Below are 15,362 nucleotides of genomic sequence, written 5' to 3'. Positions count from 1 at the left end.
TTTTTACTGTAGCTTAGTTCTCCTGGAAAATGAAATCACAAAATTGGTGTCAATCAACTCGACTAAGTTTGTGCAGCAAAACTTTTGTTTGTGCTGCTTTGACTTTGAAGATATCAATGAAAGTTTAAAGGTCAAAAGGTCAACCAGCCCCCGTCCCCACCACTTTTACAAAATCAAAATGATCTTTCAAATTTCATTCATATCTTCAAAGCCAAATGAGTCACGTTGACATCAATTTTCTCTATTTGAAGAAGGTGAGGGAAGGCTGGTTGACCTCATGACCCCTGGAAGGATTTTTTTATTTTATTTAGGTTTTGTTGACTCTAGAGGCCTTTATTTGAAAGTAGTTCAAGAGGAAAGAGGGCAATCAGAGAGGGAAGACATGTGGCAAATGTTGACAGGACGGGAATTGAACCTGTGACCACCACCATGAGGACTAGGGCCTCAATATGTGGGTCATGCTGTGCTCCTGCACCACCACAGCATCACCACAGCATCCCCTCTGGAAACATTTAATATCTTTACAATGATGGCGGCATAAACATTTGCCCATTTTTGTCTGATTTGAAGGTGGGGGGGCAACTTCACTCAGATCCTCGTCTGGGTTGAGTCACTGTGAAAACCCCACAGGGGAAGCAAAACGGGGAACCAAAACCGTGTGAAGCAGCTTGACAAACTAAACAAGCCAGAAATGCGTTTTAAATAATACAAGATCAGCACAGACACTGGGCGTCTTTATTGTCCTTGCAGGTACACTTTTGTTTTCGTTCAGGGTGTAAAGTGCGTAGATTCTCAAACGGTTGGGAAGGCGATGAAGACAGAAGGATAGATTTACATTCAGATTCAACACAGGACTTGTGCTCAATTGTTTTTGCTTTATTTGAATACTGCGGAGGGGAACGGTTCAGAGATGAGCAAAAATAAAAAATCGGCACATTTCCCCTCAAAGTCAATGTTGGCGGCCATTTGACCGGTCGGTTGCATTCCTCAGCTGACTGCAAAGGAACGAGTTTGTGCTGCATTCAACAGTTCATCATACTCTATAAATTACTTTAAATAAAAAATAATTACAGCAGTAAAAACACATTTACACTTGTTTCATCGGCTGGCTGTCTGATTGTGCTGCTTCTCCATCATCACACCAAAACGTTAAGACAAACCACTTCTCTCCCTCTAGCCATGGTTAAAATACTAAATAGCTAATTCGATACAAACGGCAACATAAATTTCAAATACGTTTAATAAACCTGATTATTTCCCTAAAAGACTGTTATTTCCTGCCATTAAGATATTAATTTCCGCAGACGTTGCGTCATATCCGGTCAAACTTGAAAGTCTGCTAAAGCTGCTAAATCTGAATCGGAGAGACAAACAGGAAAAATGACGTGATCTGCAGAGGTCTTCACTGTCGGGGTCCTAAGAGTTGATATTTTACGGTATTAGTTTCAAAGTTAATAAGTCTTTAAATAAACATTAGCATTAAAGTAAGTGAGCAAAAAAATGTTGATTATGTTAAAAGTTATGCATTTTATGTGGTTTGTTTACAGCAGCGGCATCATTAGGCCTTCACTTTTGTATTCAAACTTATGTTTAACATGGAGCCGGGACTTTAACGCGTTCATTTCAATTGATTGATTATATATATTGTTGTGTTAATATTTTAACGTAATTAACCACTTAAATTTTTTTTTACATACAAATGTTCCGAGCGGAACATGTTTCTGGTACGCCCGTAAATCTGACGCACAAGCAACGTCCGCAAAACTATATGCGCAAAACAACAGCGCTAGAGAACAAAGCCGCTGCTCTCAGTTAATTTCGACTTCTAAACTGATCTGATTGGACAAAATGCTATTGTTGTGTTCAAGTTGTGCTAAAAGCAGTTAGCCTGTCAGCTAAGCTATGCTAGCCTAAAATAGCATCTCAATGCTAAACACGTAGTAGCAGCACAGATGCAAAGAAAACCCAATCTGATGGTTGAACAGATTAATAACAATAAATATCTTTGCTGTATAGCTCATGTATTTTTATTCCATAATTTAACACCAAGAAATATTTTTGAATCGAGAATCTTGGCTGAAAAACCCTGTCTAGTGTCAACCTGATGATGTTTTACTTTCTTATTTTAAGATACACCTCATTAAACTTAAGTAGTAATATAAAAATGGGAGATTTTGCAGTAAAAAAACACAGCAGAAATGTTTATCAACATTTTTTCACTTGGATTTTTAAATAAATACAATGTGATTACATGTTTAACGTGAAGACAAGATTTTAACAAAAAAGAATCCCATTTGCTTTACTAATGAAGGTTTAATTATTTAAAGCACAGGTTTACCATGCTTCAAATAATATGTAATAAATATAGTTTTTAATCTGCGTCACTAAATTTTTATGTTTGTCTCTCATTTTAGCAGATTGAGTAAAGAGATGAGAGAATCTTGTTCTTCGTTTTAAAACCGTCTCCTCCAATCAGAGGGAAACTGAATATTTTCAATAACGTTTAGATCTTCCTCCTTTTCATAGCAGAAAAGCTTGAGACTGAATTTCTGTACATAAATGAAAAAAAGTTTGTTTTTTTATGTATAAAAAAGCGTTCTGTACAGAAAGATTTACAGCACCAGCAGACGTAGTTTGAGTCCCATCCCGGACGCCTCCTGAAAGACTGAGTTTGAATTTTCCTTTATAGTGCTCGTTGGAGGGCAGAAGGTGCGTCTCGAAGCCCCCCTGCTCTAGTGTTGATTGTACCAGAAACATTAGTAATCCAGCACACATAGCAGGAGAAAACCCTGGAGACGGCAGCTTATCCCGTCGTCCCGCTGCGTCTAGGAGGACAGAGAACGTCTTTGGGTCCTGGACAGTCCGGCAGCGGGTCGGACGCGGAGGAAAGTGCCGCAGCAGGCAGAGTGAGCGGACGACCCTCCTAGTGGTCGTCAGGATTAGCTTCCTGCGCGTTGTCGTTCTCGCCGCCGTTGGTTTCGGGCCGCGCCGGCACCTCTCCGGTCACCGCTGCTCGGATGACCTTCAGCCAGCGCTGCTTCAGCTCCTCGCTCTCAGCAGCAAAGGTGTGGACAAACTTGGACTGGGACAGGCGGAAGCTGGCCGGCGTGTCTGCGTCCTCCACCGTGTAGCCCAGCAGCGGGATGGTGCACAGGGCCTTCACATCCTGCAGGAAACGCCACAAAGACGATGTCATCCACAGAGAAAAAATGCTATTTTATGCAAAACTGCTTATGCTTGACTAATAACTGACTTCATCTGATTGAGCTGATGAATCAGTGAGAACAAAATGTCTTTGTCTTCAAAGCTGAATTTGCCCAAAATAATTTAATAAAATGCTTTACTTATGATATTAACTGCTTTTTCTTTACAAATGTGCACAAAGTTTGTCTATACTTTCCTAATGTCGAAAAAACACAATTTTGCAATTGTGTTTCCATTAAATAAAAATAAAATCACAGGTGAATAAGTTTGTTCATGGGATAAGTCAGTAAAACATCAGATGTAAAAAGCAACAAAATACATTAAAAATCTGCCGTTGTATCGACCTTCCAGAACCTCTCCGGTCTCCTGGTGAACCAAACCAGAACCTGGTTTGGTTCTGGTTCTCTGTAGCAGAACCTGAACCAAACATGGAGAAGCAGCATTCAGCTTCTATGCACCACAGATCTAGAGCAAACTTCTAGAAACTGAAAAACAGCTGAAACACTGAGTTTAAATCCAGACTAAACCCCACCGGGTCAGAGCTGCTTCTGAACCATATTGAATCAAACATATTTAATGTGTATTGATGATTTTGATGTTTGGTTTCTCAATTGTTTTCTTACTCTTGTGTTTATTTTGTAAACACTTTGAACGGCCTTGTTGCTGAAATAAAACTTTATTGTTAATTGTATGGTTAATGGAACTACTGTGTTTTTGTCACCTGTGGAGCTCCGTAGAGGTAGAGCACCAGACACTCTTTCTCTGGGATCACACACCAGACCCGCTGCCACAGCTTGCCTCCTTTCTCAGAGTGCTGCAGGAAGCCACACATGATGCTGCTGTCTGTGAACTGAGCCGCCTCGATCTGCACACAGGAGGCCAAACAGCTGAAGGTAATCCCACCGAACCACATCAGAACCAGTCGGGTCCATCCTTACCTCCAGGATGCCCTTCCTTCGGCCCTCGGTGACCCCTTCCCCAGTCAGGATGGAGTAGCAGTCTTTGCAGACTTTGTTCATCTTGTAGTTGTCGTATTCGAGGTGTACCTTGTTGTCTGAGCATTTCCAGCAAACCACCTGGAAGAACAGACCGGATCTCAAAACGGCTCTAATCATTACAGTTTACAGTCACAAACTGATTACTTATGATGTAACGTATCCATTTAATTAGCATTTTGATTCAGAATCTAAAGGTAACTCAAGGACAGGACTGGATAAGTCCAAAACCTTTGTTTTGCTGAATATTCTTTGTTAAAATGTTGATTGTTTGAAATGGAATGAAGAAGAAGAAAAAATAGCAGGAGGAGGGAAGCGTTTGTTGATGTTTTTATTTTATGCACGACTGTGTATACTCAACTAATAATTTACTAAAATGAAAATAAATGATTTATTTTGGAATCCACTCCACTGCTGCAGAAAGCAGAAACTGTCCAGAACCGTTTATTAGGCCCACATTTCTGCCTTAAAAGTCCTTTTTTGTTTCTAGTTCTGAAGAACTGAACTTGGGGTTTTTAATCGCCTGTAAGCCAGAATCTAAACACCTCATTTAACTCTGAGCCACATCTCAACTGAAAACTTTTTCATCTCATCTTGACGATCAGCGGGAAGAACAACAAAGCCTCTGTTAAAAATATTGCTAACTGGAAGTGAAACTGTGACGTTTATCATGTCCTTTAATTAAACGTTTCCCCTTTAACAGTTGAGCTTACATATCCGCAGGCTCTGCAGTGATGCCGCCGCCGTGTGATGGCGTTGAAAGGCTCCCTGCACTTCATGCACATCGTCACTTCATTGTCACGAATCCAGCGCGGAGCCCGCTTCCCCAGCTCAGCTTTCTGCAAAACAAAGCAGTCAGCATGACAACCCAAAGATAAAAACACAACATGGCGTCAGTTCCTCTGAGAATGCTTCCAACGCTGCGCTAACCGAAACTTCCTCCACGTCCTTCAGAGCGTTCTTGAATGTCTCGTTCTTCTGCTGGAAGATGTCTATGGTCTCCTGGAAAGCCTGAGTGATAAAACAACAAATCAAACACGAGTTTTTAAAAAGTTGTGAAAAAATAAAGAGAGGTGTGTCTGTACCTTGATCCATCCTGCCTTGTCTTGCTCTGAGCTGAGGGGAAGAAATCAGGACAGAAAACGTCAAACTAAAGCTTCGTTTTACTTTAAACATTTTCATGGCTCCTATATGCTGTCCACAGTCAACTTTATTCATTTTAATATTAAAAACTCAGTAATTTATGGCATATATAAGACATTTTCACAATGTTCAAATATCTTGAGCTAAAAAAAAGCGAACCAGGAAAGAAGGAAAGACAGAAACTTTGAAAGAAAAAGATGAAAAGGCAGAAGAGACAAACAGTTTTTCACTGAAATTCAAAAAATTTTAATTATCTAGTTGAGAGTTTATTGCAAACACATTGCACTTCAGTGATGCTGACTCCTACCTGTAGGTGGCAGTATTTCTTACTGCTGTTACATTGATTTGGTGTCAAGTTAAAGTAGTGATTAAAAAATGCAACTATTCAAGTTTCTTAAAAAAGTTTGTCCAACTTGTTTTCTTGTTATTTTTGTCTTATCTGTTTTATTGTATATTTAGATTTTGGAAGCAGCTTAAAAAAATAAAAACACATTTCTACAGAAAACCACAAAATTTACAATTACAAAGTTCTGGATAGACTGGTTTAAGCAATGTCAAAGTAAATTATGGATATATAAAATATATGTCTGTGTATTCGAAAAGTTAAATTCCTGGCCCTCTACATGACAACATATTTTCATACTCTGTTATTCTCTGTGTGTGTGAAAGCTCTGGTGCCACTTTTACTTCTTCTTTGCACTTTACTTGGAAATCTGCTGCTACTGAGTGTTGAACTCCAAACACAATTTCATTGCCTTTTTTTTGACAATGACAATAAACTATTGAATCTTAAAAACAAATTCTACAATATTCTGAGCAAAAAGCACTTAGAATGGCAAAATTTTATGCTTTAATGTTAAAATAACATTAAGTAACTATTTTACCAGCAGTAGGAATAAATGTTGCTTTTGGTTTTAAACAAAAGCAACAAGATAACTTTGTGCATTTCCACAGTTTGCATTAATTATCGTTATTATTACGTAAATACCATGAGGTGTTTTTGCTAAAAGGTAATTACACCATGAGAATTTCATGGCCTCTCTAAAAATGTGTAAAAGTAACAACCTTTAAACATTAAACCCACATTGTACTAGAAAAAGTTTTTCTTTACTGGTCTGATGTAATGCTCTAATTTGAAATGTCACCTTTTCACAGAAAAAAAGGCCGGATTCATCTATATAGTGATAAGTTTCCAGACTTTTCACTAATATTTTAATTACCCGGTGTGAGGAGCTGAACCGTTTCGCTCACCTGGCCTGGAGCTCCAGCGTCCGTTCTTTGCCCGACACCTGGAAGGTGTGAGGATGATCCTCGTTGCTCGTTTCCCGAACCTTCATGCCGTCGATCCCGATCCGGGTCCGCACCGTGTATTTGGTTCCGCCCAGGCTGAACTTAGGCACGCAGTACAACAGCATGTTGTTGAACTGGAGGCACAAAGCACAGGTCCAACGTTTCCACTTATTGTTTTGCTAATAACTGCTTCATATCAATAACAGGAAAATATCTCCAGGTTTTCCACACATTTCTTCACAGAAAGGACTGGCTAGCATGAAATTATTTACTTTCCTGAATATTTTCCTGCTGTACCCTTAGTGTGTGTGTGTGCACCAGGTTTTTATATCTTTGTGTGTGTGTGTGTGTGTGTGTGTGTGTGTGTGTGTGTGTGTGTGTGTGTGTGTGTGTTTCCTCACCAGGAACAGGTATCTGTCCATGGTGGAGGTGTTCCTGGCTGCCAGCTTCATGATGTGGCCCTCCTTGATGAATTCGTTGGACGGATGAACGATGTCCTCCTCTTCTCCCAGCATCTCGTAAATCTCCATCAGCTTCTTCAGGTTTTCCTGAACAGTTACAGGAAGTTTGCTTTCGCTCCAAACTGGACAGATTTTCTACCTGCAGAGGCAGGAAATCTGCTCCGCTACTTACAGATTTCCTAATGGCGCTGTTGGAGTGGGTGGCTGCTGTGGCGATGATTTCTAATGATTCTGGAAAATAATGTACACATTTCAATATTTCCTCCGTCTTCAGAAACACATTCATAAACGACAACAAGGTGGAAGAAATGTCTGTTGTTAATATCGGCCCAGTGTTGGCGTTTCTGCAAAGAACCAATCAGCTGCGACACCAGATCACCTACGGAAGACAATTAGAGCCACCAAAAAGAAAGACTTCTGACTTTTGATTAAAGTCTTGAAAAAAAATCAAAATTATGACAAAAAAATGAAAAATCTGAGATTGAAAACATTTAGAAAAAAACCTTATTCTTGAAATTGTGACTATCTGATGACTTTGAAAGTTTAAATATTGACTTTAAAACTTGCAATTAAGACTTTCCATCTTATAAATGACTTTAAAACTTAGAACTATGATTTTCAATGGGAGTGCAGATAAAATGCAACCCTTGCTTAAAAAAATCCTCTGAAAGTGAATAAAGAATTCAACAGAAAAACGTAGAAACACGATCAGAAAGTCTGAAGTTCTGCTGATCGGGTTTGAATGTTTGTTCACTCGAGAAGATTCCAGCTGATAAATGTGGATTTTAACGTACTTTCTGCGTCGCTGCGGTCCGGGTCGTTCTGAGGAAGCTTCTTCAGGTAGTCCTTCAGCAGCATCTCGTATCGGGGAACTCTCTGCACCGGCTCCAACATGTGATGCTGCAGCGTCAGGCTGCCGCAGATCTCCTGACTCTGTCCACAAACCAACAGGAAGCTTCTTAACGTCAGTCAGAAACGTTTGCGCCCAGAGCGGAGCGGCGCAGGTTTACCTGAATCTCCTGAATGATGGCCTTGAACGGCGGCGAGCGGTCGGTCCACTGCTTCAGCAGCTCCATGGCCTTGTCGAAGTTCTTCACGTACTCGGCGTACATTTTGAGGAAGGGGGTGAGTTTCTGCAGGATGTCGCCGATCCGCGGTGTGGACGCCCTGCAGCGCAGCAAGAAGGATCAGATTATCTGACATCATTCAGGAGAACACAACAAAAACTACCCAGAGTTTCAAAAACCAAAGCATTTTTCCCCTAAATTAAACTGATAATTGCCAAAATTATGCAAAATGACGTTTTCATATTATTACTGAGTGAAGCTGAATTTCAGATCACACTCAGAATAATCAAATATATGTTTGTTTTTTAACAGTGACAGAAAAATCCGCCTGTCATTTTGACAGATTATAATTCACACCCCGACCACCAGGTGGAGACATTTTCACCTTTACACACTTCACAGACATAAATAAGTCCAGGCGTCATAAAAACTAATATCTCCACCACATTTTGAAAACAAGGGTGTCCAATGTGGAGCGGGGGCCGTTTATGACAAAAACTCAAGTACATTTTTAATTGAGTTTGTTTCAGGGTCTGTAATTAGTTAATCACATTTTAATTGGCAAAGTAAGCAACATATTCAATTAAAAAAACATTTTTACTGCTAAATTATCAAATATATGAGCTCAACAACAAAGATATGACTTTTGATCTGCTCTTCAACCATCAGACTGGAGCAAAGTGTTTTTCTATGTGTTCATCTTTTCAGAGTTTCATGGAGCTTCTTTACAAATGTGGACGCTAACATTAGCATTAGCTGCTACGTGTTTAGCATTGAGATGCTATTTTAGTCTTAAATAGTTTCTCTAACAGAATAACTCCTTTTAGCATGACTTGAACACAACAAGCATCTTTTCCAGCGTCCAATCAGATTGTTTGAAACAGAAATGAACCCCCTGCGGGCCGAGAGAAGCAGCTTCCATCGCTGCTGTTGGAGGATGCAACTTGTGCGTCAGGTTAATAGTTGTACCAGAAACACACAAATGAGAAAGTTCCAAGATGTAAAAAAAGAAAAAAGAAAAGAAAAAAGGCTAGATTAATTGCATTAATATTTTAAATTTCAGGCCCCAGTTCCTGTCTGACCTCTTGCGTGTCCAGGTCTGTTCACGGTTTCATGTTTTTACACGTTTAGCTGGAACCTACCACTCCCCCATGCGTTTCTCCAGATCAGGAAGCAGAAACTGGCTGTGGAAGGCGTGGATGGAGCTGATGTTGGAGAAGATGTTCTTCACCACATCCAGAGGGAAAGTGCCTTTATTTGCCTCCTCCATCATCCTGGTGCAGAACACCTGCACAGCCATGCACGCGGTTAGGGATCAACAACGTTTTTTCTCTGTCGACTGAAAACAGAAGTGAGACGGAGATTTGGGCGAGTTCCTCACCTGGTCCAGCAGGTTGAGTCGGGCCACGTACGCCTTCTCCGTGTGCAGCAGCTCGCTGGCGATCTTAAACAGCTTCTGCTCGTTTGTCTCCTGAGAAGAAAGAAGACATTTCTATTAATAAGGACAGTTTAAACATCACAGCCCTGCAGGAACCAGGAAGTAGAATCTGTTTCTGAAAGGACTTCGGTCTCTCCAGCTGAGCTAGCTGCTCTGATCAGCAGCCCAATGAGTTCTGGTTCTTTCAGAACAGGAAATGAAAACAGGGAATAAGGGAAATGACACCAGAAAAAACAAAAACACCAGTTAACAATGAGTGAGAAGTCAGCTGCTGTCACACAACAAGAGAGGTCTGAAAAAGCGATGGTGTTGCATTCTGGGACGTGGAGATTTCATAAGGTGCAGAGCCACAAAAAGGAACCATCTTCCTTTTAAATGCTGGTCAGAAACCTGACAACAACGAGCCACACACTTCCTCATGATGTCCGTCATGAATTCTCCGATCAGCTCAAACAAACAGCTGCTGGTTTTATCGTGAAAACAAGACAAAACTGCAGCTTTTCTGCCGTTAAACAGCAACAACTGGGACGGGTTAAGAGTTTTCACATTAAACACGTGAAAGACAGTGATGTCTTAGGGCATCACTGCTGTTTATCCTGCTTTGTAAATAAATAATCATAGCACTTCGTTAAACACAGACAGAAATGATGTTGCTAGTTCAGTAAAATACTTGGTGACTTGGCAAATTTACTTCAATAGTAGTAAAAAAATGTTGATTATTTTTGGTGATCCTGCTCATACGTCACAGTTAGGACGGTACCAGCATTTCCTCCAGATGTAGCGAAATGATGATGTCCAATTAACTAATTAATTATTAAATTAGTCTCCAGACATGCATTTCTGTTGATAAACTGAAATCTTTCCGATTCCCCTGGCGTGACGGATTCTTCCTCGCTGAGCGGCCGTCCGGTCCACATCGTTTCTCTGTGGGTAAACGACCAGCTGTCTGACCAGCTTCAGCAGCATCTTCACAGTTTCAGCCTTCTGCTCTGAGGTCAATCTGAGGTCACAGACGGCAGTTAACCTATCAGATGTCTCCAAAGCCATGACATCATCATCTGAGCTTCGCCTTGTTGGTTAAAGAGACAGAAATCTTTCTGAAGATGTTAAATAAATCTTTCATTATTGTGAAGTTTGGTCTAATAAACTTCAGACAGTGATAAAATATTTGTATGTAAACGTTAAAGTTCAGCGTCTGCCTGTGACGTCTTTCACTCGTCTGCATCGTTTGGGCGGCTTCTCGCCTTTCTGCTTTCACACTTTTTCACATTTCTAGTTTATACTTAAAAAATGAATGTAACCACCATAAAATGTAAGCTTGAACAAAGTAGGAGGAAATATTAGAAAATATGACTTATACTCTATAACCTGGACACCAAATTTAGTCAGTTTCAGAGTGAAAACTGTCTCATAATTAACTCTAGAGCCAAGCGCTAACCCAGTGAACATTGACTGACCTCTTGGCTTGGTGCTAACGGGGCTAATTGACTTAAGCCTGCTGTTTACTGTGGCAGCTCAAATTAATGGCTTATCTGGTTTCACTTCCACACACATCCAGGTAGGTGTAGCATGGAGTCTGTTCTGCTGTGAAACCCAGTGAGGTTACTGGTTCCAGGAAGGTCTCCACATGAAATTTACTTTAAATTCACTGGGAAATTCTTCCTTTTACTCGTAAGTCAATCACAAAGACAATTTTCCCACGATTGGCTCAGATTTGCAGTTCAAACAGTGAAAAATCTGAATTTCTCCCCATTTTGTATAAAATCAACGTGTTTAAGTTCAGAATGTGCATCAGTGGAGGAGAAACTGGATGAAAGTGGATGTAGGGGCGATATGAGCTTAAAGTTTTATCACAGTATTTTCTGTTAGTATTGTGAAAACAATAAAAGTGACAATAATAATTATTTATTACTTATTTTTTAGGTAGTTGCAATCACAGCCACACAAACAAATACTGTTCATGAAACGTTTCTTTAGGACACCAGTCACATAAAGAAGTTTAAAAATGCACAAAATAACTGAATTGAATCATATTTTCAAATGTATTGCTATTCATTGAAACAGTTTTATGGAAACAAGTGGAGAACAGCAGCAAACAAATAAAAACAGTTTTAAAGGTTTTTAAACATCAATTGAAATGAATAGTGTCAATGATAAATCAAAATCTTATTTTAATAAGTAATTTATGATGGTTGTTTACAAACAGCCGTTTTGCTGGGATTTTAACCCACAACCATCTCAGGTTTACAGACAATGAGAACATTTCCAGAGAGGCTGAGTGGAAGAACAACGTCTCATTGAGGTCAAAGGTCAGAGGAGAATGGGCCAATCAAGCAGAACCTCTGCAGTTACAACATGTGGAACCTTGAAGCAGCTGAGCTACAGCAGCTGATGACTTCACTGCTAACGCCAGGCTAAAATCCGAGACTCTCAAACTACAGGACGATAAAACAAATGTTGGTTTCGAGAGACGATGGTCTTCTGCAGAAAGAAGATCCAAATGAAAGAGTTCTGCATCGAGTTTTATACTAAAATATGTTTTAAATAGTAAAAAAGGAATTGACTGTAATGAAAGAGTTAGCTAACAGTCGCTGCGCTGTTCAAAAGATTAACTAATTCAGGTCTAAAACCAAGAGCCTGAAATATCAGCAGGGACACTTTGAAAAACAAAGAAGCTGCAGCTAGTATAATATTTAACACATTACAGAGAGTCAAGGCTGTAATTATATACAGCTTACTTCAAAATGATCCGAATCTCTGAACTCAGGCGTTTCGATCGCCTTCATAGCTGCAGGTGTGTAAATCCAGCCTCCAAACACGCAGACGGATCGCGCAGGTCAAATCAGGCAGCAGCACAAAAACTGTTTGAGTTGTCAAACATTTGACATGAAGACCATGAAAACATCCAGAGTAAAGGTCAAAGATCACAGGCGAAGCATCTGGAACCAGAGTCGCTCTGAGCAGCTCAGGACTGGAACCACCTGTCCAACAGCTCCAGAAATCTCCTTGCTTCTCAAACAGCAGGCGGCTGTTGGTGGTTTTATAAGGAAGAGGAAACGGCTGGGTCTCCTAAAACCACGAGAGCTGGGAGTCGATAACTTCAGGATCAGCTCAAGGACAGAGCGCAGGATTCTTAACAGAATGGATTAAGATGCAGAAAGCATTAACCTGTCTGCAATGTGTAAAGTTTGGTGGAAGGAGGATCTGTTCTTCAGAGCTTAGTCTCAGTCTGTTAGTTCCAGTGAAAGGAACTCTGTCCAAAAGGTTTCTGCTTGCTGGAGCTTTCAGTCTCATTCCAGCTGCCTGCAGGCAGTTCAGGGAATTGCTTTTCCTGTTCCAACGTTACGGAGCAGCGGAGCACAAAGCCAGACCCTTTTCTGTTTTCTATTGCAAAAACTACTCCATTTGCTTTGTTATATTATTACTTTAAACTTGTGTCGGGAAACTTTTTTAAAAGAAAAAAACATTTTTATTTTTATTTATTTTAATTTTAATGTAAGACCCATTTATTAAAAATATTCAGTTTTTTCCCTATTTTTTATTTTTATTAATTTTCAAACTTGTTTCAAGAACTTCTTTAATGAAAAAGAAACTGTATTTTATTTATTTTCTTTATTAATATTTGTTAAAACATTTTTGTCAAGAATGCCATTTTAAATATTACATCTTTTTTAACTTATTTTTAAGAAACAAACTAAGTTAAAACCTCTTTAATTAAAAAATATTCTACTTTAATTTACTATTTTTTTAACTTGTCAAGACCTTTTAACTGAACAACAGGCTATTTCTTTCATTTTCTTTATTTTTTATTATTACAAACCTTATTAAATAATAATTATTGTTATAACTTATTTTTATTTTACTTTTTAACTTGTCAAAAACTTTAACAGGTTGCAAAATCCTGACCTGAAGCTGATAGAAACCTGTGGGAAGAATTAAAGCTGAGACTGCGAGCCTCGTCCCACATCAGTGTCTGACCTCATGACTTCTGGAAGACTGGTCACTCATTGTCCTCATGGAAAACCTTCCTAGAACAACTTATAGCTTCAAAGCGTGAGCCAACATCCTCTGACTCGCTTAAAGAGTTAAAGTATATAAAGTTTTGTTTAGGCAGCAGAGAAAGAGACGCCTCATATTTCTGCAAATGCTGAATAAAACACAGGAAAGTCATTTAAATGTTTATTTATATCTCATTCTGCTCAGATTTCTCAGTTGTGTTTATCCCTGAGAAGGCAGAGCAGCTGATATATTTAATCTCCTCAGACAACCGCAGGTTCCTGGGGGGTTTGGTTGCTACGGCAAAACTCAGCAGCTGAAATGTTCGACAGAGCAGCTCTTCACCCAAACAGGCTGCTTCCCCCTCACACAACGACTGATTACTTGTGCTTAGTTTATAAAAACAAAACCTACCTTTTGCTCAGAGTGTCCCTCTTCACTCTTCTGTAGAGTTTCTGTTGTTTTCTCCGTATCCTCATTCTCAGCACCGGTCCTGTCTGAGTGCTGTGAAGCTGAATGATCGTCCACCTCATCTGCTTTTTCCAAATCTCCGTTTACGAGCTCAGCAGTCTCTGTCCTCACGCTGTGGTGCGTCTCCTCCTCCGTCTCCTTGTCCTGCTCCATCTGTGCTAGCACCCCGTTAGCCGCTGGCCTCTTGGCATCCTGCGTGGCGGCCGCCGCGCACGAGAACTTCTCCTGAATCTTGCTGATGTCGGCCCGCTGGCAGACGCGGAGAGCCGAGCTGCAGCTGGACACCTTGCTGGTCTGTTTGAGCGCCGAGCCGTCTCTCTTGTTGTCTGCGCTGCTGGAGGAAGAGAGCAAAGGCGAAGGAGGAAGTGTGTCAGAGTGCAGAAGAAGTTATAGAAGGACTTTCATTTAAATTATGCAGTCAAAGGAGCCTGCAGACGGCTGTTGGTAGCTGACATTTTCACAGCCAGTGTGAGTCTCGGCGTCGAGCTGCGTGAGTTCGCACGTGGGCGTCAAGAGTTAAAAATAAATCCAGAGGAGGTGCACTAACTTCTTGCTGTGGCAGAGGAAGTGTAACAGAGGTACAGTAATAAAGAGGTGTTCCCAGGAGGTACAAGCTGTCCTACTTCTACACAGGAAACCTACTTTCCTCTGAGCTCAGAAATAAACGTAGAAAAAGGTTTTAAAAAGTTTGAGTCCAGCTGCTCCACATCCTGCAGCTGCTTCCTCGCCTGAATGAATCACCTGCAAACAGCTGCTAAAAAATCTCTTCAGCTGATCTCAGCTCCTTTTTAAAAAATAAAGTCGCTTTAAACTCCTTTATTTGCTACATAACCTTTACCGATACAACAGTTTCTGTGTTGCAATGAGCATTACTGCTCATAAAAACAGGAAGTGTGTATAAATAGAGGAAGAACAGGCGGCTGGTGAGCAGTCTGCATGAATCAGTTGTGTGCTGCATGCCACCTGAGATCTACTACAGTCTGACAGGAAGAACCCAGAGACACGAAAATAAACCAGATGCATCTGCTGCGGGAAACGTGTGGGGCTAAAATATGAACTCCTCTGCTCTGTGCTTCAAACTGTGGCTGACGGCACCGAAACGACAATGAAGTTTCACTTGTAGGCATGTGAAACGCGGCCAGCCGGCCGGCGGGCAGCATGTGGACCAGATTAGGACATTAGTGGCTAATTCTGCTCTGAGAAGCTGTGGGTGTTTCCTTCCTTTGTGCTGCAGCGCTGCAGGTAATCCCCGCTAGCAGCAGCAGCAGCAGCAGCAGCAGCAGCAGCAGCAGCAGCA

The 15,362-nt window shown here is 40.6% G+C and overlaps 1 protein-coding gene across 1 annotated transcript; it reads right to left on the bottom strand.

Annotated features, from left to right (window-relative positions):
• Positions 1 to 717: 717 nt before the first annotated feature.
• On the bottom strand, positions 718 to 14,449 carry fgd4a (FYVE, RhoGEF and PH domain containing 4a; the record flags this gene model as incomplete). Its single annotated transcript, XM_015053635.1, has 14 exons — positions 718 to 3,166; positions 3,926 to 4,069; positions 4,143 to 4,280; positions 4,913 to 5,038; positions 5,130 to 5,210; positions 5,285 to 5,315; positions 6,594 to 6,766; positions 7,034 to 7,180; positions 7,266 to 7,324; positions 7,888 to 8,026; positions 8,104 to 8,260; positions 9,303 to 9,448; positions 9,542 to 9,631; positions 14,009 to 14,449. Coding segments are annotated over 14 exons (2,115 nt in total), but the record flags the coding sequence as incomplete, so codon positions are not given.
• Between the last annotated feature and the right edge of the window lie 913 nt (positions 14,450 to 15,362).

This window comes from Poecilia latipinna, unplaced genomic scaffold, assembly GCF_001443285.1.
Source record: "Poecilia latipinna isolate Pla-1442-1.1 unplaced genomic scaffold, P_latipinna-1.0 Scaffold1189, whole genome shotgun sequence".
NCBI classification, from domain to species: domain Eukaryota; kingdom Metazoa; phylum Chordata; class Actinopteri; order Cyprinodontiformes; family Poeciliidae; genus Poecilia; species Poecilia latipinna.
The sequence above is the reverse complement of the archived record's forward strand: the minus strand, read 5'-3'. Positions and strand labels throughout refer to the sequence as shown.